This window comes from Takifugu flavidus, chromosome 9 (genome assembly GCF_003711565.1).
Source record: "Takifugu flavidus isolate HTHZ2018 chromosome 9, ASM371156v2, whole genome shotgun sequence".
NCBI lineage: Eukaryota > Metazoa > Chordata > Actinopteri > Tetraodontiformes > Tetraodontidae > Takifugu > Takifugu flavidus.
This window is the reverse complement of record NC_079528.1, coordinates 8,948,461-8,973,460: the sequence shown is the minus strand read 5'-3', so window position 1 is coordinate 8,973,460 and position 25,000 is coordinate 8,948,461. Positions and strand designations below refer to the sequence as shown.

Here is a 25,000-nt window from a genome sequence, read left to right as displayed (position 1 = left end):
CGGGATGGGACCGGGCGGGACAGGGCGGGGCAGGACGGGACAGGACCGGGCGGGGCGGGACAGGACCGGGCGGGGCGGGGTGGGGCGGGACAGGGTGGGACGGGGACAGGACAGGACAGAGTTCAGAGAAGGAAGAGTGATTTGTACCGACACTGATGCTACGACTAAAACACCAAATAAATAATAATAGATGTAAAGAAGGACAAACATCTACCGTCTAGTCTCCTAAAGGTTAATGTCCAACACATATACGATGAAGGATTTGGTAGATTTACCTGCCCGAAAGGTTGGTCTGTTTAATCCGTTTGTTCTGTTAACCAACGCCGCAGGTGTGTGAGAAGAGAGATTACCAGGACGGTTTTAATGGTCATGTGTGGTCATAAACCCGTATCAATCCAATCCAGTCGTGGGATTACGGAACTGTCGAATGGCGCCACCCTCTCCCCTTCATGAGGGAACACACTGATCCACATCAAACTGCCTAACACACAGTTTACATCAGTTTAACACACTTTAAGGTGTTAACTGACTAACTTTTGGGATTCCGTCTCATCCTGGAGAAAACTGTAAAATGAAATGATTCTCTCATGAAGGTGTTTGTCCTCCTGAGACTCTATTGAATCCAACAACTGTGGAAGGCTCCATTAAATGCAGGTGTCATGTGGACTATCAGAACCAGGATCCACCTGAGCCGGACTATTGTTGTAAAGCTGCTGCTGCAGCATCAGGTTCCACTCAGTGGTTCCTCGTCTGCACCCCCCTCCAGCGACCACTAACAGATCTGGAGGAACCTGAGCCTCAGAATAACAAGCAGTAAAACTCAGAAGCCCATAAACTGCTGATATGAAAAGAAACCTTTTGACATTAAATCTGCGGGATTTAAGGGGATTAAAGGGAGCTCTCACTCTGTGTGAAAACCACACCACCAAAAACTAAACTGCACATTTGATGAATCAATACATTTCAGAATGATTAGAAAATATCAGAAACGTCACGTTTATCGTGTTGAGGCATATTTAACATGTATATTATGTAATGTAATACGTATATGATATGTGTGATGATTTAACAAGATCAATTCCTGTATATGTGAGCGCGGTAACCCGATTAACATGTGCGCAGACGTTTACCAGCAGATCTGATCGCAGCGACACTTCTACCGAGCGCGAGGTTACATTTTAACGCGATACTTCTCGGTTCATATTAATGGCACTGGTTTTTATTCCCAGCGGAGCATCGACGCACAAAGACCATCTTTGTCAAAGCGGCCCGCGTGACACGAGGGCGTGTGACGTCATGACGCACGCTGCTCCGGGGCGGTGTAAAGTAAGATGAAATCGAGGCGGAAAGACAGAACTCTGAAGACGACCGAACCGAACTCCGGGAGCCGTCAGCGTACAACTTCAGGTGAGCTTCAGAGGGTTGCCATAGTAACAGCATTTGGGATTTAGGGGTAAAGGAGTAAAGAAAAGCGCCTCCCCGTTAATCGCTGTAGTCGGATTAAAGGGGAACCGGTGTCCACGTTGACAACTTGTTTACAATGGTCCCATTCAGACCCGGGACGGGGCGACCGAAGCTGAAGTTAACTTTAGACGCTGACAGACAACTTAGTGGATTAAAATGTTACATCTGGGTTAAATTTATAGCTTTACTCTGACGTCAACGGACTTTGGAGGATACTTTAAATGTGTGTAGGCCGGTTAAAGTGTGATAACTTTTACACTCGACTTTTTTAGTTTTACATTTGAGGAAGAGAGTGAGTTTGTGTGTGTGTGTGTGTGTGTGTGTGGGGGGGGGGTGAGTATGTGTGTGTGTGTGTGTGTGTGTGGGGTGTTATGGTGTAAGATTTTCAGACGTCAGTGATAATACCAGATATGCCCCCCCCCAGATATGCCCCCCCCCAGATATGCAGGTCAGGCTGGGAGCTGCCAACAACTGTAGTTACACACGTTCACTCCTCCATCACAACAAGGCCAAAGCTGAACTAATCAATATTTCACAAGAGGCAACTTAATTGATCCTTTGATGTGTTTATCCTTCATTAGTGGAATTCCCTCTGCCCTGATATCAGCCCTCTCTGGGACCAATGAGACCTTATCTTATCGTCTCTCAGTACGTTAGCGTCAGTTATTAATCACTTCTCAGAGGTGATTGATGAGTGGGGGCAGCAGCTCAGTCAGGACAGAGTTGAGCTCCGCCTCTTCCTGTGGCAGCAGATGGTGTTGCTGGGCAACGACGGCGGCGTGGCCCGAGAGGGGGACGAGGGCGAGCAGCAGCACGCTCTCGTCCTGGAGCGGGTGGAGAAGCAGCCGCCCGCATCGTGGAGGTCCCTCACGTCTCGGCGGCTGAAGAGGTGCTGCTCTTGTTCACCAACGAGGGTCAGATCTAAGGTTCTGGGCTTCCTCCCCATCCTGAAGTGGCTCCCACGCTACCGGCTCAAGGAATGGCTGCTGGGCGATGTCATGTCGGGACTCATCGTTGGGATCCTCCTGGTGCCCCAGTCCATAGCCTACTCCCTGTTGGCCAGTCAGGACCCCATATACGGCCTCTATACCTCGTTCTTTGCCTCCATCATCTACGCCCTCCTGGGCACCTCCAGGCACATCTCTGTGGGGATCTTCGGGGTGCTCTGCCTGCTCGTGGGGCAGGTCGTTGACAGGGAGTTAGCGCTAGCAGGGTACCTCGCGGAAAGGAGCGGCGTCGGTAGCAACGACAGCGCCGCCCTGCTGGCCGCCCTGGGGAACAACACGTCCGGTGTGGACTGTGACAGAAGCTGTTACGCAATCACAGTGGGCGCTACTGTTACGTTCACTGCTGGCGTTTACCAGGTGAGCGCCAACGACCCACACGAGTGTCCGCTCACACAACGCAAATCCAAGTTGACTCGACGTCTCCCGTTTGTCCCACAGGTGCTGATGGGGATTTTCCAGGTGGGCTTTGTCTCGGTCTACCTGTCGGACTCCCTTCTCAGCGGGTTCGCCACAGGGGCCTCTCTGACCATCCTCACGTCACAGGTCAAATACATCCTTGGCCTGAAGTTCCCGCGGCCTCAGGGCTGGTTCACCCTGTTCAAGACTTGGTACAACCTGTTTGCTAACCTGGGAGACACCAACGTCTGTGACCTGGTGACCAGTTTGGTCTGTCTGTTGATCCTGATTCCTACCAAGGAGATCAACGATCGTTTCAAAGCTAAGCTAAAGGTAAACCGAATCATTAACCAATCATTAACGCCACGTGACTGACAGTCAGCTGTCGCTACAGACAGTTAGCATTCAGGCTAACAGATAGCAGCTGATGTCCAGACCGAACATCTCTGGCAGGTGAGATCACGTTGTCTCCTCTCGTACCCAGGCTCCGATTCCCTTCGAGCTCTTCGTGGTCATCATCGCCACGCTGGCTTCCCACTTTGCTGACTTCCACAACAACTACGGGTCCAGCGTGGCGGGGGTCATCCCGACGGGCTTCCTCCCCCCCCGGGCCCCCATGTGGTCGCTGATCCCCAACGTGGCCGTCGACGCCTTCTCCATCGCCATCGTGGGATTCGCCATCACCGTCTCTCTGTCAGAGATGTTTGCCAAGAAGCACGGCTACTCCGTGGACGCCAACCAGGAGATGTACGCCATCGGCTTCTGCAACATCCTCCCGTCCTTCTTCCACTGCTTCAGCACCAGCGCGGCGCTGACCAAGACGCTGGTGAAGGAGTCGACGGGCTGCCAGAGCCAGGTGTCGGGGCTGGTCAGCGGCCTGGTGCTGCTGCTGGTGCTGCTGCTCATCGCGCCGCTCTTCCACTCCCTCCAGAAGTAAGAAGCTGCTGCAAACCTGCGTGTTTGTTCAGCGTTGGAAACAACACGTCTGTCTGGTTAAACTGGTCCCAGCAGCTCGTGAGTGTCGGTTAGTTGAGTCGGACGCTCACGCCCGATCTGCTAAGTGTACGTTGTGGACGATGATCCGCTCCCGATATTAGGAGGATCTGCAACAGATCCAGAACCACAGCTGCGTCAGCACAGGTGGCGACGGTTTGGCGGAACGAGAAGTCTTTAACTAGCAGGTGGAGGCCAGGAAGAGCCTCCTGTTGAGTCCTAACAGCTAGGATTGTGGGAAATGTAGTTATTTACGATCATGAACAATCATATTTGCTGGAGACAGACAAGCACCAACGGTGCTGACGTGTTCCCCACTGGGCCACATCTGTAGCTTGTTATTAAACCAGTATGGACGGACGGAGACTTGGCTCGGGGGGGTAAACGCCCGTGTTTATCAGCTTTATGGGACTGCGCTCAATCCTTCCACAGCTTATCTTGTTTTCCATAAAAAGGCGGTTTGACGTTAGTTTGACAAACGCTGATAAACGTCAGCGTTCCAGTTCAGAGTGGATGCTGCTGGTTATCGCTCGGCACACGTGGCGAGGGTCAGTTCTGATCAGAGAGGTCGGAATATGTCTCTGTAAACGAGGGCGTGTCCCTGCGCCGGGACAGAACCAGTCCCAGCGCCTCTGCTCTGGACCAGTTAGAAGCTTCTCACATCTTCTCTCTTCCAGATGCGTGTTGGCCGTCATCATCGTGGTCAACCTCCGTGGGGCCCTACAGAAGTTCGCCGACATCCCCCGCATGTGGAGGGCCAATCGCATCGACGCTGCCGTCTGGCTGGTCACCATGGCAACCTCTGCGCTGGTCAACACGGAGCTGGGTCTACTGGTGGGGGTGTTGGCGTCTGCCCTCTGCGTCCTGGGCCGGACCCAGCGAGCTCAGGTTCTGGAGCTGGGCCGCACCCCCAGCACGGAGCACTACGAGGCCTTGGCGGCGTACCGCGGCCTGCAGACCCACCCGGGGGTGCTGGTCTTCAGATACGCGGCTCCCATCTACTACGCCAACCAGAGCTTGTTCAAGCGCTCCCTGTACCGGCGGGCGGGGCTGGACCCCCTCCAGGAGAAGGCTCAGCGCCTCAAGTTCCAGAAGAAGAAGAAAGCGGCGGCGGACCTGGCAGGAGCTCCTAATGTGAGCCTGAAGGACGATGAGGGCGGGGCAGCCGTGACCTTGATGACCCCCCCTCGGTCCTTCCACAGTCTGGTGATCGACTGCAGCGCCGTCCTGTTTGTGGACACGGCCGGAGTGACGGCGCTGAAGGAGGTCCGCAAGGACTACGCAGCCGTGGGGGTTAAAGTGGTCCTGGCCCAGTGTAACCCCTCAGTGCTGGACGACCTGCAGAGGGGGGGCTTCTTCCCCGACCAGAGCACGCACGCCGCTGCGGCGGGGACGCTGGTCTTCTTCTCCATCGCAGACGCCGTCCATCACGTCCAACGTTGCTCCGTTGCCAACGGAGATTATGAAAGCAAATGTTAAAGAGATTAACAAACATGTTTCTGCAACACCGGCGTGCCTTTGGAGCCCATTTTGTTCATTAGAGCCTCTTTACGTTCCCATTCAGGGAGGGGCAGGAGTTCGAGGGGGGGGGGTAGGGGGTAGGAGTTTAGGGGGGGCAGGAGCTCGGGGGAGGGGTTCATATCTTCATATCCAGCCTAAACGTCTCGTCCCTCAGATGGACCAGGGTCCCTTTATGCTCCAACATGTGGTCTCCTGCACGTGTCCAACCATCACATGTCCAGACCATCACGTGTCCAGACCATCACGTGTCCAACCATCACGTGTCCAACCATCACATGTCCAGACCATCACGTGTCCAACCATCACATGTCCAGACCATCACATGTCCAGACCATCACGTGTCCAACCATCACGTGTCCAACCATCACGCGTCCAGACCATCACGTGTCCAACCATCACATGTCCAGACCATCACATGTCCAGACCATCACGTGTCCAACCATCACGTGTCCAACCATCACGTGTCCAGACCATCACGCGTCCAGACCATCACGTGTCCAACCATCACGTGTCCAACCATCACGTGTCCAGACCATCACGCGTCCAGACCATCACGTGTCCAACCATCACATGTCCAGACCATCACGTGTCCAACCATCACGTGTCCACTGAGAGGACGTGTTGCTGTAGGTCAAAATTCCAAGCGCTCAGATGTTTCCAGGTCCAAATCCTCACCTCTCAATGGGCTGATTGAGGCTGTGTGGTAACGAGCAGGTTGGGACTGGAGCCCCGTCAGAGGGAGCGCTTGTGTTTGCAGAAGGTGAGGACGTGATGGGTTTGTCCTCTTACGTTGGTAAACACGGCGAAAGAACCATGGAGCCAAAGTTCAGGCTGAAAGGCCGTTTTGTTGTAGGACGTGTTTAATCTGCCAGATGCTGGGTTCCTGCATCTCTTCATCAACCTGGTTTCTGTTCCTGAACTGCCTGACGGTTGGTGACGGGTCCCCGTCCACGTCCCTGTCAACAAACAACAAAGCCGTGAGAGCTTTGATCACAACTGCGCATGTTGAGCTCTATGACATTAGTTCAAGACCCAGTGAGACAGAGGACGTCCTCGAGAGCCGAGCGGATGGGACGCGTCCTGACAGACATGTTTTCATGGCTGAAGCCATTTATCCAACGACTGCGTTACTCTTTAATCGTGATGACAACAGGAAGCACAAATGAGCCTGAGTTATATCGTCTGTATTTAAAGAGCCCAAGTCCAGACTACAGGACCGGGACCAGGTCCAGGAGGCCCCAGTACAGCAGACAGGGACACGGGCTGCACTGGTGTGAGAGCAGCTCCAGTCTTTACTGGTTTCACATCTCACAGTTATGGAAATGCCCTTCTTTATTTATTTAGATATTCCCATGATTCCCAATGATCAGCAAATAGCCAGGAGACGTTGATTTAACTGATGACTGTGTAGCAATGGATGGAGTTTCATTCCAAGCAAACATCACTTTTTCTTCACCTTTGCAGCTCTTGAAGACTCCAGATGGACCTGAGAGAGGATCCTCCTGGGCTCATGAGCTCTGATGTGACCCCTCACATTTACACCTGCAGTTCACCTGGTTACAGCGTTCGTTCCAGGAAAACCTGAAAGCAAAACTATGTTAGAATCCCATCACTCTTAAGATCATTGCAACACCGTTCTTGTGCTAATAAAAGTAGAATTTTCCACATTTTAAAGATGATCAAAAAGCTCAATTCTATCGTTTTTGGAGACTCCGTGCTGTAGTGACGTCACGCTGCCTCCAGGGGGAGCCGTTGGCCCGGAAGTGGGTTATTTACCTGTGAAATCAGATTTGATTAGATACTAATTATTGATCATGTCAACCTGCTCAGAACAACATCTGGTTTGAAAGGTTTGACACCAGGAAGTGACACTGCAGATCTTTGTTAGTCTGAGAGACGTCTCTGCTGTCCAACAGGGACAATTCCATATTCCATCAAAGTTCCCACAGAAGAGCAGGACCTTCATGTTTTATCAGACCTGAGAAGGTAAAACAGGACAGAAGCACCAGGACGTAATCATCAGACATTATCAAACAGACGGAGCAGCATCACTTCTCCTGTAGAACCTGTTTAGACTGAGAAGAACATCTGGACAGGTGTCAGAACAGCTGGACAGGTGTCAGAACAGCTGTGAGGAGCCAACCCTGACCAAAGCTGTGAAGAAGATCTAAAGGTCTGAGGAGTCCGCCCTCCTCCAGAACTTGATGGGACACAGCCGGGGGAGCTGAAGACCTCAGGCTGCGTGTCCTTCATGGGTCTTTCAAGCTCTTCATGAAGACGAGTGAAGATGATCAGATACAATCTGAAACCTTGACCTTTGACCCCAGCAGCCTTCACTTATCCAGCTGTGATGCTTGCACAGCGGTTCAAGACTCCTCATCTCAATAATAATAATAATAATAATAATAATAATAAATGAGCTCTGACTGTTGAGACTGAACCTTCTGGAAGACGGTTGAAGATCATATTTATTCAAATTATTGATGCTCTTTAAATCTGACAATCGTCATATTAGGATCACCAAGAAGAGCCGTGGACAAAGAACAAGTGAGTTATTTACCGAAAATCATCTTAATTGACTAAAACATGAGTGGACACGTGACACACCGGAAGCTGCCGACCATGAGCATAATCGCTACATTAGAAATACACCTTTATAATATTAAAAATTAGACTCACTGTGTGAACCCGCGGCCGATTATTCCATCAAATGATCGGGAATTGTGAGGACTGATGAAAGGGTTAGTGCTCGTTAGCATAGCAGCTAACATTAGCGACCAATTAAATTGACCCGCCGTGTTTGATTGGCTGCTGTCGTCACGGGGTCATTAGTGGCAGCAGGGTGCGCATGCGCAGTGAGTTTGAACGTCCAAATCAACATTATTCAGAAACGAATGATGACTCCGCAGCGACACCTGCTGGAAGCGCAATGTTTTAATTAATACGTTCAGGTGGGTTGATGATAATCCTCAGAAATGGGCCAATAGTGTGAGACAAGATGAACTAGCTGTGGACTTATTTTAATCAAACAATATCAAAGAAGTAAGATTCCATTTAAACACACTCGTTTCTTTTCTTTCTGCTGTTTGATTCTGTAGAAGCACCAACAAATAAAATCCTCTGGCTATGATTAGTTCACGTCTAAATGTGTACGTTTTTAACCTTTAAGGGAGGTTTTTTAACTTGATTAACACTTAGATTTTTGGTGGTAAAGGTCAAACCCAGAAGCAGAACGTGATTTTACCTGTTTTGAAATATTGTTCATCAGCGTTAAGAAATGATGTCTGTCTACAGCCAGCAGCCGAGGACCAGCGGCCCAGTCGTCCAAATATTCATCGTACCTCCAACCAGGAGCAGGATGGGGTATAAAAGGCTGGTGTGGGGGCAGAAACAACAGGCCACCAGCAGTCTGTCAGACGGGTTAACAGGTTCTAGCCGACCTCCATTTCAGATCCAGCAGAGGTTTGATGAAACCTGTGATCAACCTCAAAGGGTTGCAGTGTTCAGATTTAGGGAAGTCAAAGCATCCAACTGCTCAACAGGAAGGAACCAATTCAGCATCAGAGGAGGTGAGTTGGCTTCCTGTTAAAAGATGCAGGTGACATTAAACACTGTACACACACAGAGCCAGAGGTGCTGGATGCTGTTGGATGCTGCTGGATGCTGTTGGATGCTGCTGGATGCTGTTGGATGCTGCTGGATGATGTTGGATGCTGCTGGATGATGTTGGATGCTCCTGGATGCTGCTGCATGATGTTGGATGCTCCTGGATGCTGTTGGATGCTCCTGGGTGCTGCTGCGTGTTGGATGCTGCTGGATCCAACAGGACTGATCCTTCGGTGATCCAGTCAGAGATCCGCTCTGGAGCCTGTTTGATATATCTTAATCCATCAGAGGTGGATCCGCTCTGTCATTGAGCTCTTTAATGACGCTTTAATCAGCTCGTTAGCTGACGCTAGCAGCAGCATCAGCAGACACAATCATCATCACCTCTTTCATCTCCAATTAGCTTTTATTTCAACTGTCACATAGCAACAGAAACAAGTCGGACACAGTTCAGCTCCTGAAAGAAGCTTTTAGCTGCTTCAGATACGTGAAAATAAATATGGGTGTTTCAGAAAGTTTGTGGGATAATAAATACCACAAAGAGATGGAGGAGACACACACACACACACCACACACACACACACACACACACACACACACACACACACACACACACCCTTCCTAACATGGATGTGTTAATGGGTGATGCTAACAACAGGAGCTAAATGAGCCTAAACTTCCCACATGTGGTTGGAGGTGCAACTCCAGAGTGACAACGACAGACGTTCTTTTCTGCTGGAGGTGAGAGTAGAAACACAAATGTTCAATCACATCACAGAGACTCCAGCAGAAAAAGTCTTTAAAACAGACCCAGAAAGCTGCTGCTGACCTTTTCAGATCCGCTTTGTGAATCAAGTTTGCTAAATATTTAATTATCGGCGTATTTCTGTGAGTGAGTCCTGGCAGGTGAATGTTCAGGAGGCCAAATGCTTCTAAAGGTGCAGAAGGTGAAGAAAGTCAGATAAATAAAATAAAGCTGATGCATCTGTGGAGCTCCTGGCTTCGTTTGTTCCTTCTCGCTCCATATAAATACTGAAAATGTTTATTGACTTTGTCCTCATTATTCTACTTATCTAATCAATATCTGAGCCTGTCGGCTGATTAACTCCAATTAGATCCTTTAATTATTCTGGCTCTTGAAGCCAGTTGGTGTTTTTACCGAGACCAGCAGGGGGCGCACGAGACCAGCAGGGGTCAATGTTGACGTCGAGACAGACAGACAGGCAGGCAGGCGGACAGACAGGTAGACAGGCGGACAGACAGGCAGGCAGGCAGACAGACAGGCGGACAGACAGGTAGACAGGCGGACAGACAGGCGGACAGACAGGCAGACAGGCAGGCGGACAGACAGGCAGACAGACAGACAGGCAGGCGGACAGACAGGTAGACAGACAGGTAGACAGGCGGACAGACAGGTAGACAGGCGGACAGACAGGCGGACAGACAGGTAGACAGGCGGACAGACAGGCGGACAGACAGGCGGACAGACAGGCAGACAGACAGACAGGCAGGCGGACAGACAGACAGACAGGCGTGTGTCTGTTCTCAAAGAACTTAAGCTCTGGAGGTGCTGATGAGGGATCAGCTGTGATCAGTTGTGATCAGTTGTGATCAGTTGTGATCAGTTGTGATCAGCTGTGATCAGCTCTGGCCCAACTGAAACATCAGAACTCACAAAGGTGAAACTAAAGCAGGTGGAACAGATCAGTAAATGCTTTGATTGAACGTTGACCATCCAACAGCTGGACTGTCTCCTCCAGCTGGACACGTCCTCCACCCTCGCCTGCTGGTCCGGGTCCACTCTCTCCTAGGTTGTAGGTTCTGGGGTTCTGGAGCTACATGACTGTTCTGAGACGATCTGAGAAGCAACAGGAACAGTCCGAGTCTTGGAGGACTCTGGAGGACATCAGAGAACCATCAGTGGTCCTGCCGTGACCATCACATTCGTGTTCTGGTTCTGCTCGAGTTCTCTGGGCTCACAGACGAGGAACCAGCATGATAAAACCTGCAGGTCAAATCCACGCGGCTGCACACTGGCCTGTGGATTCTGGAGCTCCGGTTCTTCTGTGCTGGTCTTCATGTGTGGAGACTCGCTGTGAGACATCAGACACGTGACCGAGGAGTCGCCACTCGTCACAAGCAGGACTCGTACGACTCTGTGTTGCCGTGGAGACACTTTTTCTCCTGGTCTGCGTGATTCCCATTGTGAAGGACAGAATACCTGAGAAGAGACAGAAGACATGAACTCTAAGAATTCCTGTGGCACCATCTTCTCAGGTGTTGGTCACACAGGAACATCGGTGATCGGAATGTTCACCATCAACTACTGAGACGGAACATCGGTGATCGGAATGTTCACCATCAACTGCTGAGATAGATCAGCAGACGTCACCAGGCTCCTGGGCGCTGCCGTCAAACCAGCTGCTTCTGATCTAAAGGCCTCTGGTGCACGTGTGTGTGTGTGTGTGTGTGTGTGAGAGAGTGTGTGAGCACGTGCGCCTGCACCATTATGGGCACACACCCCTCGACCAAAGGAAAGCACCACTTTCTGCTCCCAAACTGGCCGTGAAATTGCCGCCTCGGTCGGCCTCAAAGGTTAAAGCTTCTTCAAAGAGAAGTCCCAGCCGAGCAGAACCTGAACCGGTTCCCACATCAAACCCTCAGCTGGACTCACTGCGACTGTCTGCTTCAGAGGAAATAAATACGTGGGAATGATCCTTACAAAGCTCAGTCTGACCCAGCACTGGTCTGGAATGGTTTTACTGGTTCTGAAAAGACGCCAATTTTGACTCAATGGAATGATGGAGGATCGACTCGGGTCTGGTCCAGCCGTCCACCATTTACAGGCCAAACCTCACGGCCACCAAAGAAACCCTCATGTTCCTCCATCACTGCTGGAACATGAGGTATGGTGTCCACTGAGGCAGGAGAACCCGGAGAGGCAGGAGAACCCGGGGAGGCAGGAAAACCCGGAGAGGCAGGAGAACCCGGGGAGGCAGGAAAACCCGGAGAGGCAGAGAACCCGGGGAGGCAGGAAAACCCGGAGAGGCAGGAGAACCCGGTGAGGCAGGAGAACCCGGGGAGGCAGGAAAACCCGGAGAGGCAGGAGAACCCGGGGAGGCAGGAGAACCCGGAGAGGCAGGAGAACCCGGAGAGGGTTACTCCAGATATCACACAGCGCTTTGACAGGCTGGTCTGGAGTCACAACCAGTGGACACCAGTTCACCTAGAGCAGGCATGTCCAAAGTCCGGCCCGGGGGCCAATCACGGCCCGCGGTAAGATTTCATACGGCCGCAACTTCAGTCTTACAATGTATTATTTATGGCCCGCTGGCACTAACAGAATAAATAAATCACTAAAATGTAATTCCTCCTTTCTTGTAGATCTTGTAAAAGACAAGAGCAAAATTTACTTGTTTTAAACTTGAATGATAACAGACAACTTTGCATTAGATTTATCAAACTCATGGAAATTTAAGGTATTCCATACAGTTCAGCGTTCAATGTTATCTGACTCTCCAGATATGAATTAAAGGCAGAATTGTGTTTTTAGAGTTGTTCACGTCTGCCTGAGTGGCTTATATTTGGTTCCACTGCCATTTGAAAAATAGATAGAATAGAATTGTGACAATGAAAATTGTTTTAAAATAGTGTACATTTGCATGTAACTTTTCTGGTTAAAAAAACATCAGAAGGATCTACTGGCCCCCGGGCATCTTCACGTTATCAAATCTGGACCTCTTTGCAAAAAGTTTGGACACCCCTGACCTAGAGGAAGACCAGAGGATGCAGCAGCCACAAACCCTTCAACACCGTACTGACCTCACAAGCTGGTGCAGAAACTAACAACCCTGGGAGCTCCAGCCTCCATCTGCTGGTGGGTTCTGACCTTCTGTCACACCTGAGGCCCAGAGACGGCCCCCATCTCCAGTACCCATAAACTAGATCAACGTGACAGCTCATCAGTGGGGACTGTGTGAAGAGGGTGGCCCACTTCAAGGTCCTGGATGTGACCAACGAGGAGGCCCTTACCTGGAAGCAACCTTCTACGCTGCGTGTTTGAGTCTTCAGAAGATCACCGGCTGCCAGGAACACAGTGAGGAACTGTGTGTGTGTGTGTGTGTGTGTGTGCCTGTTTGCAGAAAGAAGGGGGGGGGGGGGGGGGGACGGGGGATGACCTTAGCTCAAAAAATGTTTCCCACTTGTGACTGTGGGAAAAGTGGACTGAATTTATGATTCTTTTCCAAAATATCCAAGGAAAAAGGAGCTGATGATTGAAGAGACGTAAAGTTGTAAAGACGTCAAGACAGGATAAAGTGTTTTTTCTGACGAGGTCGAGGGAAACAAGTCAACTTCTGTGGGAGTCGGTCTCCTCAGCAGCTCCAGACAGCAAGACTACAGCAGGGCAAGAGCCAGATGGGTTAACGAGGGTTAACGGGGGTTAACGAGGGTTAACGAGGGTTAACGGGGGTTAACGAGGGTTAACGAGGGCTCAAAGTGTGAAGAAGGAATCAGCAGTTGAAATTATTGTGCCAATGAGATGATTTACATCACGGTTACATCTCTGGATCGTTATGAATCATATTTACATGATATAATCAATGCTAATATGGCTCAACAATGTTGATTGAAAGGAGGAATAATTGAATAACAGATCAAAGGAGTTTTATATTTAACAGGTTTTTTAAAGCAGATCTTCTTTGGAAGGAGCCTTTTCCCTCTTCACTGCGTCTGAAGCTGATTATTGTTGTTCCCTCAGCAGAATGACCAGAGCTCCTCCCACACTGGTTAGGGTTGGGTTGGGGTTAAGGTTAAGGTTGGGTTAGGGTTGGGGTTAAGGTTGGGGTGGGGTTGGGGTTGGGGTTAAGGTTGGGGTTGGGGTGGGGTTAGGGTTTGGGTTAAGGTTGGGGTTGGGGTTAAGGTTGGGGTTAAGGTTGGGGTTATGGTTGGGGTTGGGGTTATGGTTGGGTTTGGGGTTGGGGTTGGGGTTATGGTGGGGTTGGGGTTGGTGTTATGGTTGGGGTTGGGGTTGGGGTTATGGTTGGGGTTGGGGTTGGTGTTATGGTTGGGGTGGGGTTGGTGTTATGGTTGGGGTTGGGGTTGGGGTTATGGTTGGGGTTGGGGTTGGGGTTATGGTTGGGGTTGGGGTTGGTGTTATGGTTGGGGTTGGGGTTAAGGTTAAGGTTGGGTTAGGGTTGGGGTTAAGGTTGGGGTTGGGGTTGGGGTTGGGTTATGGTTGGGGTTGGGGTTATGGTTGGGGTTATGGTTGGGGTTGGGGTTATGGTTGGGGTTGGGGTGGGGTTGGTGTTATGGTTGGGGTTGGGGTTGGGGTTATGGTTGGGGTTATGGTTAAGGTTGGGGTTGGGGTTAGGGTTAGGGTTGGGGTTAGGGTATGGGGTTAGGGTTGGGGTTGGGGTTAGGGTATGGGGTTATGGTTGGGGTTAGGGTTAGGGTTGGGGTTAGGGTTACCATCACCACAGCTTCCTCCTGTCTGGAAGATCTTCATCTGCACCCACCAACAACCAGCAGCCAACAGGTTCAAAGCTGAAGCAGGAGTCACTGAGGCTGGGATCTTTGTCTCATGGGGACTTATTAAATGTGAAATTACCACGAATATTTCTGAAAAGCAGGACAAGCACCCCTGGGTGCACCCTCACAACCTCTGAAGCCAGACATGCATCTTCCATCAAGACCTCAGAATGGGTCAACAACAAACATCCACATTGAGAAGATCCCGCACGTCCTCCTCACCCATGAAATGTAGTCTGAAGCAGTCAGGGAGGTCCACCATGGGAGGTCTGAATATGGACGGGAGGTCTCCCTGGGAGGGGGGGTCTCCCTGGGAGGGGAGGTCTCCCTGGGAGGGGGGGTCTCCCTGGGAGGGGAGGTCTCCCTGGGACCACTTTCAAAGAGAGGACAACATTCCTCACTCCGGTCCTTTTTTGAGCATTGAGTTAAAACATCAGATGAAAGCTGCTATGAATGTGTGGAAGCTCTGCAGCCTGGAGTTTCCTTCAGCATCCCAGAGCACCACGCCAACATCTGGCTGGAACGCCAACATCTGGCTGGAACAGACACACCACACCAGCGCGACTCAACACTCCATGACTGACCTGGAACGGACGTAGCTGTTGCCATGGTAACCAGACGCAATCAGAGCTGAGGCAACATTTCCCTGCAACAGGTGCTCGACATGTCCTGACCTTTAATTTATGGATGGAATCATCTTGTCTTGATTGTTAATTATTCAGCATCGATGTCGCCTGAACTAACGGGACAGATGGAGGTTCTGGAGGATGAAGGGGAACCTGCGACGCGCATGCATCCGTGCACGCCAGCGCAACACGCCGCGTTCTGATTGGCCACCGACTGGGAGAAACTTCTCTTATTTTTAACTTCAAAAAGCCGCCGTTGACCTTTCGAGCGATGATATAAGGAGGTGTTGTCACGGAAACGCTGAGAAGAACTGCATGAGATAAAGTTTACATGAGAGTTTAAACGTGGGCCAGAGCTGCTGGATCAGAACCCCCTCACATGGAGGTTCTGCTGCCCTGGCTTTACCAGCCCAAACAAGCAGACTCTGGGAGGACAACAAGTTCCTGCTGATGCCACAACCTGTTCCCTCCACCCAGATGTGCACACACCAAGAGCCGAAGACCCGGTTCCACCAGTAGGTGCACCTGAGATATGGAGCCAGAGCTCTGATCTTTGACGAGAGATCTGTTTTATCACACACATATTTCAGTAATCAGCCTAGTGTGTGTGTGTGTGTGTGTGTGTGTGTGTGTGTGTGTGCGCGTGTGTGGGCAGGGTACAGGAACAGACACCAGTAGAACAGTCCACACAGACCAGGGTAGCACAGGAGGTGGGTCCGGCTGCAGGAGGTGGATCCAGCTGGTGGTTCTGCTGGTGGTTCTGCTGGTGGTTCTGCTGGTGGTTCTGCTGGTGGGCCGGCTGGTGGTCCGGCTGGTGGTTCTGCTGGTGGTTCTGCTGCGTGCCTACAGCAGTACCATTTAAAGAGCTATGACCACGTTGACTCTGATAGCTCTGAAAATGGCGCTGCTGTCTGCAGCAGATGCAGGAGGCAGCTTCTCCCTCCCACAGAACCCAGAGCCCCTGATCTGACATCAGCTCCTGGTGCTCAGGTGGGAGGAGTGGGCGGAGTTTAACTAGACATCAGATCACCTGAATAGTTAGGTGTGGTTACCTCAGATGAACTGACCATGTTCTCTGAGCAGGACAGTGATCCAGCAGATCCCTGAAGACCTGATGTTAAGGACTTTTACCACATAAATCCAACGGTGCAAATCTGCATTAAATGCTTCAATAATTCGCACGAATGCTCCAAAACGTCTGGAAGAACCGATGTGAGCTGAAGATGCCAGAGCTCCTCTTCCTCAACCTCCTCTTCCTCAACCTCCTCTTCCTCAACCTCCTCTTCCTCAACCTCCTCTTCCTCCACCTCCTCTTCCTCAACCTCCTCATGCTCGACTGCTCTCACACAGAGACTTGGATAAAAGCTTTGCTCTCCCTCGTTCTGCCACTGGAGCAAATGGTTATTTATTTATGTTGCTAGCATCAGAGTCTCACACACACATGCGCACACACACACACACACACACACACACACACACACACACACACTGACCCACTGGAATCCCGTCATAATTTAGGTGCATTGAATCACTGATGATGATAATGATGATGATGATGACTGTGTGTGTGTGTGTGTGTGTGTGTGTGTGTGTGTGTGTGTGTGTGTGTGAGCAGACTCACTTGGTGGAGCCTTGAGACGGCCTACACACACAGCAGCTACACAGGCACAGGTCTGGTGTTGCAGAACCAGAGCAACAGCTTGGAGGCAGAGGAGCAGCCGCTGGAGAGGAAGAAGAGAGGAGGGTCAGTGGAGGGTTCCTCATGCCAGGAGATTAGAGAGGATATGAAGATCAGGAAAATCAGGAGTGATGAGGAGGAAACAGGGTGACGGAGGTATGAAGAGATGTGTAGAAGAGAACAGTTGGATCAGAGAACAGTTGGATCAGAGAACAGTTGGATCAGAGAACAGTTGGATTTAGAGGACTACAGCGTGAAAAAAGAGATCTACGGAAGCCCAGAGCGACCACAAACCCTTTACTCTGACTCATCTTCTCTTGTGACAACAAATGACAGAGCAGAGCCCAGCTAAGAAGCTGTAGCTGCAACTGTAGCTGCAACTGTAGCTGCAACTGTAGCTGCAACTGTAGCTGTGGCTGTAGCTGCAACTGTAGCTGCAACTGTAGCTGTGGCTGCTGTAGCTGCAACTGTAGCTGCAACTGTAGCTGCAACTGTAGCTGTGGCTGCAACTGTAGCTGTAGCTGCAACTGTAGCCGCAACTGTAGCTGTAGCTTCAACTGTAGCTGTAGCTGCAACTGTAGCTGCAACTGTAGCTGTGGCTGCTGTGGCTGTGGCTTCAACTGTAGCTGCAACTGTAGCTGCAACTGTAGCTGTAGCTGCAACTGTAGCTGCAACTGTAGCTGCAACTGTAGCTGTGGCTGCTGTAGCTGCAACTGTAGCCGCAACTGTAGCTGTAGCTTCAACTGTAGCTGTAGCTGCAACTGTAGCTGCAACTGTAGCTGCAACTGTAGCTTCAACTGTAGCTTCAACTGTAGCTGCAACTGTAGCTGCAACTGTAGCTTCAACTGTAGCTGCAACTGTAGCTGCAACTGTAGCTTCAACTGTAGCTTCAACTGTAGCTGCAACTGTAGCTTCAACTGTAGCTTCAACTGTAGCTGCAACTGTAGCTGCTGTGGCTGTGGTTGTAGCTCTAACGATGGAACCTGAACAATCATCTGATGATAATAAATCCATCCCGTAAAGTTTCTGTTATATTGAGATCACTAATTAATATTCTGACAAAAATCAATAATGAGTCTTTATTATGAAAACAACAAAATTAGCTGCTTCCAGCTTCTGTAGAAGAGAAATAAAGAAAGAAATTTAAGGAAGAAAAAGAAAGACAAAATTAAGTATATAAGCCTGAGTGTGCGTGTGCATGTGTGTGTGTGCAAGTATGTGTGTGTGTGTGTGTGCATGTAAGTGTGTGTGTGTGTGTGTGCAAGTATGTGTGTGTGTGTGTGTGCATGTGAGTCTGTGAAAGTATGCGTGTGTGTGTGTGCATGTAAGTGTGTGTGTGTGTGTGTGTGTGTGTGTGTGTGAATGATGAACTGAGCAGAAACAGCAGAACATGTGGAAATGGAGCTTCATGGTTGAGGTCCATCATCTCACCGTTAGATGAAATAGAGTCGGATCAACACGAGCTGGTCCACAACCACCAGAACTTCAGCGACCACCAGATGGTCCAAGGCCAAGTTCTTCCCAACATCACTTCAGTTACATCAGAGTCCTCGTCAGGATTTCCTATGTTTTCCATTGTTGTTGTTTACTTTCAACCTTGAGGAATATTCCCGTCTCATCCGGTCCAAATTGTGCCTGATTCCTCCTCTTGACCATGTAGAGACCTGCTCATCATCATCATCATCATCATCCTCCTCCTCATCATCATCATCATCATCCTCCTCCTCATCATCATCACCATCCTCATCATCATCACCATCATCATCACCATCATCCTCCTCATCATCACCACCATCATCATCATCATCATCGTGGATTCAACCTGTCTCGGCTCTGCAGCCACAAACCATCGCTGCTGGTACCAAAACACAGGGAACACCAGATGTGGACCCACCAGATGTGGAACCACCAGATGTGGAACCACCAGATGTGGCTCCTCAGGAGCTTCACCAATAGAAGCTGCTGATTCTGCCTGAGCTGGATTCTGGTTCCCAGATTTTTGCACCTCAAAGCTTCAGATTCAAAGCTTCAAAGCTTCAAAGCTTCAGAACATTGAGGTCGTCTCTTCTTCATGTCAGGAACAGATTCTCACATTTGCAACCATGTGGAGAAAATGTTCAGTTCCCATACTCATCAGTCTGGAAATCCCGAAGTTGGACCGAACGCTCTCTGGGGCACAGGTGTCATCTGAATCCAATGGCTCACGACTCTGGGATATTCACATCTCCATGGCAACCCCAACATGCCCTGAGACATAAACACGGTTGACAGATCAGGCGATCGTATTTCTCCTGAAGTTCGTGCACGCGCTCATGCAGTGTGTAAAGCTCCTAGACTCCACTCACACATGCAGCACAGACAAGGCGAGCTCGTGGTTAAAGGGGCGTGGCTAACACGGCGCCCACACTTCCTTCTGTTCTCAGACATGTACGATGACATGAAGACATGAAAGGAGACCTCGACATCAAAGAGACGATACCGAGCAGCTGTTTGAAGACAGATTTGTTTTTTCCAGATGTAAATATACCCATCATGCATCAGGAAGCACCACATAAGCGCCGTTTAACAGAAGCGTGTGTGTTCTGGACGAAGGTCAGAAAATGACCTCCGACTGAGGTCAAGTTGAAACTCAGACGCGGTTCTCCCGTGAACCTTCAGGAGGAACTAGAACAGCTCCTCCACAGTTCTGAGAACTATTTTCATGACTGCAGATGCTACAGATGAAGCACCAGGAAACACAGAAACCATCATCTGGCTACACGCCACTTCCAGGATAGGCCCCGCCCACCCAGACCTGATGGAAGCAAAGGTTCATGAGTTTAAACTGATCAGATGACCCAGTGAACGTTGGCTCGTACTCGTGGCCACGCCCCCGACCTCTGGCGCCCACCCACAGTCGCGGCCCCGGGAAGACGAGCGACGCTGGAGCTGATTGGTGATGGGCTGGGAGACGTTCTCATCCGTGACATCATGTGGGCTCAAAAGTTCAAATGAAAGCCTTTCTGTCCTTTCTGGGCTTCCATAGAAACACCCTCATGGAGGAGGACCCGCTTCAGTCGAGAGAGGTGAAGATCAAAGATCTTCAAGGGCAGCTGTTGCACATAATGTGTGAGGAGAATTCTGGCAGCACCGTGTGTAACCAGGCGTTCGCATCCTCTCGGGGGGTCCACAGGGTCCACAGGGTCCACAGGTGTCCACAGGGTCCACAGGGTCCACAGGTGTCCACAGGGTCCACAGGTGTCCACAGGTGTCCACAGGGTCCACAGGTGTCCACAGGGTCCACAGGTGTCCACAGGTGTCCACAGGGTCCACAGGTGTCCACAGGTGTCCACAGGGTCCACAGGTGTCCACAGGTGTCCACAGGGTCCACAGGGTCCACAGGTGTCCACAGGGTCCACAGGTGTCCACAGGGTCCACAGGTGTCCAACACAGCATGTGCAGCAGAAGCCCGTCAAGCATCTCAATACTTTCTGTGTAGCTGAAGCTCTCAGCAACAGTTTCAGCCCCAAATGGACAAAGGCCGTTCAGGGCTGAGCCAAGAACAACTGGGAACGACGACAGAAACTCTAAACTCTAAACCAGAGCTTCACGTTATTGGACCATTCTTGACATCTACCATGGCGTGTTCAGCAGTGTGGAACCAGAAGGTGCAGCATCAGTAGCTCCACATATCTGCCATAAATGACTCCCAGTTAAAGGTTTAACAGACTGGGAGCTGCACAGAGGTGTTGGGGTCTCAGAGGTTCAGTGGACAACCAAAATAAGAGGTGAGCTATGACCTATGTGACCTATGACTACAGACCTGATGTCAGCGTTCTACATGGCAGCTCGTGCAGAGGTGGAGGAGGACCTACCTGAGGACGTGTGTGGAGCTGCTGATCTGAGTGGCTGTGCGGGGGGCGCGGGGGCCCAGGATGGACGGTCTTCGGTAGCGGCTCCTCCCGCAGCAAAGGATGATGAGGAAGGCACGGCGGAAGGACTTGTTGAGGAAGGCGTAGAGGATGGGGTTGAGCATGGAGTTGATGTAGCCCAGCCACAGGCAGGCCGCCCACAGCTTGTCCGGCACCGTGTAGTCTATGAAGGGGTCCACCACGTTGGTGATGAAGAACGGCGCCCAGCACAGGCAGAAGCAGCCCATGATGATGCACAGCGTCTTTGCTGCCTTGGTTTCTGTTCGCATGCGGTGGTTCCGCTGATGGTCGGCAGAGTCTGATGACGAGCCCGCGGCCACGCCGGACGGGCCCGGCGAGCCGCCCCCCGCGCCGCCCGCCCGCTGCAGCATGCTGATCTGCAGGGCGTGAGCTCGGGCCGTGACGTAGATCCTCTGGTAAGCCAGCACCATGAGGACCAGGGGGATGTAGAAGGCCACCACGGAGCAGGTGAGCGCGTAGGGCTTGTTGACCATGAAGACACAGGAAGTGGAGTTACTGCCCTCGCTGTGGCGCCGCTCCTCGATCTGAGGAGAGTCACGTCAGGAACCGTGTTAGAAACCCAACACACACCTGCATGAACACAATCACACACCAGCAGAGGTTCACTTCAGGGGACCCTCGCGTTGACCTGCCAGAGGGTCGCGGCAGGACGCAGCGGCGCCTGGCGCTCCGCGTAATGGCGCCGGCGAGCTGCAGCGGAGGTCACACGGAGGTCTCACCTGGACCCTCAGAGGTTCTGCTAATTAATGTCTGGGCAAATTCATTTGGGACGCAGATTGAATTTGAGAATTGGATCGTTTAAAGTCCAGGATTAAATTTAATGAGAGGCAAAAAGAATTAAAAAAGCTTTGAATATTTAAACAGTTGATCATTGGACAGTCTGAAATTATTCAAAAAATAATGAGCTTCATTTGTAAACTGCTGATTAAACTTCGTTAGGAGGAAACAACCAATTCTTTTAATTTCAGGAAAAGGTTTAACCTTGAAATGGATTTAATTCAGGCTCTGATTGGACAATTCAAATGAGAATCATTTCATGGTGTGAGGAACGAATCAGCTGAAATGTTGCGTTGGACGGACAGAAGCCGGTCTGGAGCCGGTCTGGAGCCAGAACTGGGCCACTCCTCCCAATACGCAGCAGTTCTAATTAGACCCACAGAGACGGATGACAGACTGGCCACAAACCAGCCGGGCCTTCTTCCTGTTGACTGACTGATGGGAGTCAGGGGGCGAGCGAGGTTAAGAAGTGACTGGGGAATCACTCTCGCTCTCTCCAGCTGTCTTTCTCTCCGTTTCTGTGTCCGTTCAACATTCATGTAGTTGTTTATGTTGTTGCTGAAGCGCTTCTGTCACCCCCTGCTGGCCGAGGCACTGAACCAGTAGAGGCTCCTCCCTCATTATCACTTTACTGATGTCAGTCGTGCTCATCTAGGGAACTTGTTATCTGTTCCAACTGGCTTCAGTTTAGGTGTTCAACGGCATCATGACAGACAGGTAGTATGACCCAGGAATTAGTCTGCAGCTCCCCAGAACCACCAGGTGGCAGCAAATCCCAGAAATATTAGCAACGCTAAAGAAGGACTGGAGAGAGACGGTAGGACGTTGGACAGTTTCTGCTTGTCACACGACCACAGTTACATTTTACGATTGGTGTCATTTGAATCCTTATCGTGTGAAAGTGTGAAAGTGTGAATGTATTAATTTAGCGACGTCCTCTGTGAGTTCAGTCGTAACTCACACAGACAGAGCAAAGCCTCAGATTCAACGGGTTCATCCTTCAGAGGGTGGAACCAGACACACGTTCCTCAGACTCTCTTGAGACAAAGATGCTTAAAGATGTTGCCAGCAGATTTCACAGGGGGGCAGAGATCAAAGACGGAAGGTCACCTGACGGGCGCTTTATCAAAGAAACTGGACGATACGGAGGATGAATCCAGCCTCAACAACCCCGGAATAATAACCTACATGATGGTGATGCTAAGTGTGACATCGGTGTTCCGGGGCTAGAAAATAACCGTCCTGCAGACTCACCACGTGGTCGATGCCGATGCTGTTCCAGCCCTGCATGATGGGCAGGAAGGAGATGAAGGTGGGGATGACCCAACATCCGCCGATCATCAGAGCCACTCGCATGGGCGTCATTTTGTTACGATAGACCAGAGGCTGGCAGCAGATGGCGTAGTACCTGCAGACGCACACGCCACCGTTAGAGAAGGGCTACAGGCACCTGTCTGGCTCTTTAGATATAATTATTAATCAGGGAAGCAGACGATTGAGAAATAACACGATATTGACTGACTGATGAGTCAAGATCAAAAGACTGACAGAGGAGGAGGGAGATGACTGGATGATCTGGCATGAACCGATAAACTGATTCAAAGATTCAAAGATTGGCCCCTCAGCTGTGGGAACATGCAGCATGTGGTTATGGAGACACCCAAGCTGCTGAGTGACACCATCCAGAACTTTTTACATTTGGATCCATTGTCTCCTTCATGCTTGTGAAGAGACACTGACACCTGCAGCAGGAGGCGCGATGAACAATGCTACTGCAGAGCAGCAACAGTAGCAGCAGCAGCTACAGCAGCAGCAGCAGTAGCAGCAGCTACAGCAGCAGCAACAGCTACAGTAGTAGCAGCAGCAGCAGCAGCTACAGCAGCAGCAGCAACAGCAGCAGCAGCAACAGCAGCAACAGCAGCAACAGCAGCAGCAGCAGCAGAGCAGCAGCAGCAACAGCAGCAGCAACAGCAGCAGCAGCAACAGCAGCAGCAGCAACAGCAGCAGCAGCAACAGCAGCAGCAGCTACAGCAGCAGCAGCAGCAGCAGCGCAGCAGCAGCAGCAGCAGCAACAGCAGCAGCAACAGCAGCAGCAGCTACAGCAGCAGCAGCAGCAGCAGCAGCAGCAACAGCAGCAGCAGCAACAGCAGAGCAGCAGCAGCAGCAGCAACAGCAGCAGCACAGCAGCAACAGCAGCAGCACAGCAGCAACAGCAGCAGCAGCACAGCAGCAACAGCAGCACAGCAGCAGCAGCAGCACAGCAGCAACAGCACAGCAGCAGCAGCAGCAGCAGAGCAGCAGCAGCAGAGCAGCAGCAGCAACAGCAGCAGCAGCAACAGCAGCTACAGCAGCAGCAACAGCAACAACAGCAGCAGCAACAGCAGCAGCAGCAGCAGCAGCAGCAGCAACAGCAACAGCAGCAGCAGCAGCAGCATCTCAACAACATAATCCAGATGTGCTCTCGACCCCTGGAGTGGACCTTTAGGATGGGGTTGAGCTTCTCTCTTTGATCTTGAAGTGTTTTAAAGGACAGAGCATCTTTACACATGAAAGAAACATTTCCAAGATGATTGTGAGACAGATTTGAAGTGGAAGCAGAACCTTCTTCTGAATTCCATCCCAAAGTCCCCCTGACCGAGCGGCGCTGCTATTAGAAGCTAATCCAGCTCATCCCAGCCTCCGTCAGGGTCCATATTGGCCCGGCTCGCTGCCGGAGCGGTTTTCTACTAGCAGAAGGGTGACTTTGGAAGGTTGGAGGGTCTGGAATAAACAGGAAGAGCATCGGCACATGACGATGGTCTACGAAAACTCTGGTTCTGGCCGTGGATCAGAACCCACCCCAGTGGGTCAGAGCAGCGTTTCAGGGCCTTTTCCTGGAGGCTCCTCTATGTTTCAGCTGGTTGCAGGGCAGAGGCGTGGCCCCGGGCTGGGGCGTGGCCCCGGGCAGAGGCGGGGCCCCGGGCTGGGGCGTGGCCCCCTGCTGTGGCACCAGCAGCCTCCCACAGCTCAGTGCTGCTCAGCTGCTCCTCGTTATGTGATTATTATTCCCTCCGTTCCTCACAAACGAGGCTTTTACCGAGTCACGTTTATAAAAACGCGTCTAATCTGTTGGTTTTGTGTCGCTTCTCTTCTCTTCCTTCCATTCTTCCCGTCTCAGCGTCTCCTCTTCCTCACGGTGCTGATTTTGTCCTGCAGCTGTTGGCTGGTTGTGTCGCCCATCGTCTCCGTTTCTCCTCGTTCTCCCACGGCGCTTCGCTTTCTTCCACTTCCTTTGTTGCTGTCTGCCAGCTTCTTCCAGCACAACAGATGCGTCTTTTCTGCTGCTCATCATTCAGGTTCTGCAGCGTTTCTCCTTCCTTCAGCTGCTTGTGGCTTCGTTCTTCCGTCTTGGTGAGAGGAACCAAGAACAGAACACAGCACAGCAGCACTCCTGGCCGTTCCTGCAAAGGTCAGACTGTCTGGGCGCCGATG

The 25,000-nt window shown here is 51.1% G+C and overlaps 3 protein-coding genes and 2 long non-coding RNA genes across 11 annotated transcripts in view; 2 read left to right on the top strand and 3 right to left on the bottom strand.

Moving 5' to 3' along the window:
* Nucleotides 1–1,777, bottom strand: part of pde6a (phosphodiesterase 6A, cGMP-specific, rod, alpha) — a 16,564-nt gene extending 14,787 nt beyond the window's left edge. Inside the window, 1 exon segment of the mRNA XM_057043476.1 lies at nt 276–1,777. The gene's annotated coding sequence lies outside the window, so the exon portion shown is untranslated.
* slc26a2 (solute carrier family 26 member 2) lies at nt 1,282–7,055 on the top strand. 2 transcript variants are annotated; one of them, XM_057043486.1, is made up of 6 exons: nt 1,282–1,407; nt 2,214–2,828; nt 2,910–3,200; nt 3,352–3,800; nt 4,538–5,291; nt 6,846–7,055. In XM_057043486.1, the coding sequence occupies exons 2-6, from the start codon at nt 2,217–2,219 to the stop codon at nt 6,900–6,902; spliced, it is 2,163 nt and encodes a 720-aa protein (XP_056899466.1). In that variant the 5' UTR covers nt 1,282–1,407; nt 2,214–2,216; the 3' UTR covers nt 6,903–7,055. The 2 variants fall into 2 exon arrangements, with proteins under 2 accessions (XP_056899466.1, XP_056899465.1); XM_057043485.1 differs by having other exon boundaries at nt 1,283–1,407; nt 2,217–2,828.
* Nucleotides 5,461–8,273, bottom strand: LOC130531505 (uncharacterized). The gene is made up of 4 exons (XR_008952107.1): nt 8,061–8,273; nt 6,838–7,157; nt 5,962–6,337; nt 5,461–5,573 (listed from the first exon to the last, which is right to left on the bottom strand). It is a non-coding gene; the product is annotated as an uncharacterized LOC130531505 (long non-coding RNA).
* On the top strand, nt 7,411–10,868 carry LOC130531509 (uncharacterized). The gene is made up of 3 exons (XR_008952112.1): nt 7,411–7,928; nt 8,676–10,282; nt 10,748–10,868. It is a non-coding gene; the product is annotated as an uncharacterized LOC130531509 (long non-coding RNA).
* A 199-nt stretch (nt 10,869–11,067) lies between these two features.
* The window catches only part of htr4 (5-hydroxytryptamine receptor 4), a 44,337-nt gene continuing 30,404 nt past the window's right edge, over nt 11,068–25,000 (bottom strand). For 2 of the 6 annotated variants that reach the window (XM_057043515.1, XM_057043513.1), the window contains 3 exons: nt 22,784–22,937; nt 20,675–21,276; nt 11,072–11,208 (listed from right to left, as the gene is read on the bottom strand). In XM_057043515.1, coding sequence (XP_056899495.1) covers nt 11,121–11,208; nt 20,675–21,276; nt 22,784–22,937 — 844 coding nt within the window. In that variant the 3' untranslated portion in view covers nt 11,072–11,120. Of the gene's footprint in view, nt 11,209–16,763; nt 16,864–18,912; nt 19,068–20,674; nt 21,277–22,783; nt 22,938–25,000 lie in introns of those variants that run through there. The other 4 variants (XR_008952100.1, XM_057043516.1, XR_008952101.1 and 1 more) reach the window with 4 other exon arrangements.

Bases quoted from the DNA above. Each gene is read 5' to 3' on its own strand.
- slc26a2 (XM_057043486.1), top strand. From the start codon at position 2,217: ATGGTGTTGCTGGGCAACGACGGCGGCGTGGCCCGAGAGGGGGACGAG. The intron at 3,201-3,351 runs GTAAACCGAATC...TCTCGTACCCAG, and splicing joins GTTTCAAAGCTAAGCTAAAG to GCTCCGATTCCCTTCGAGCT. The intron at 5,292-6,845 runs GTCCAACGTTGC...TCACCTTTGCAG, and splicing joins TCGCAGACGCCGTCCATCAC to CTCTTGAAGACTCCAGATGG.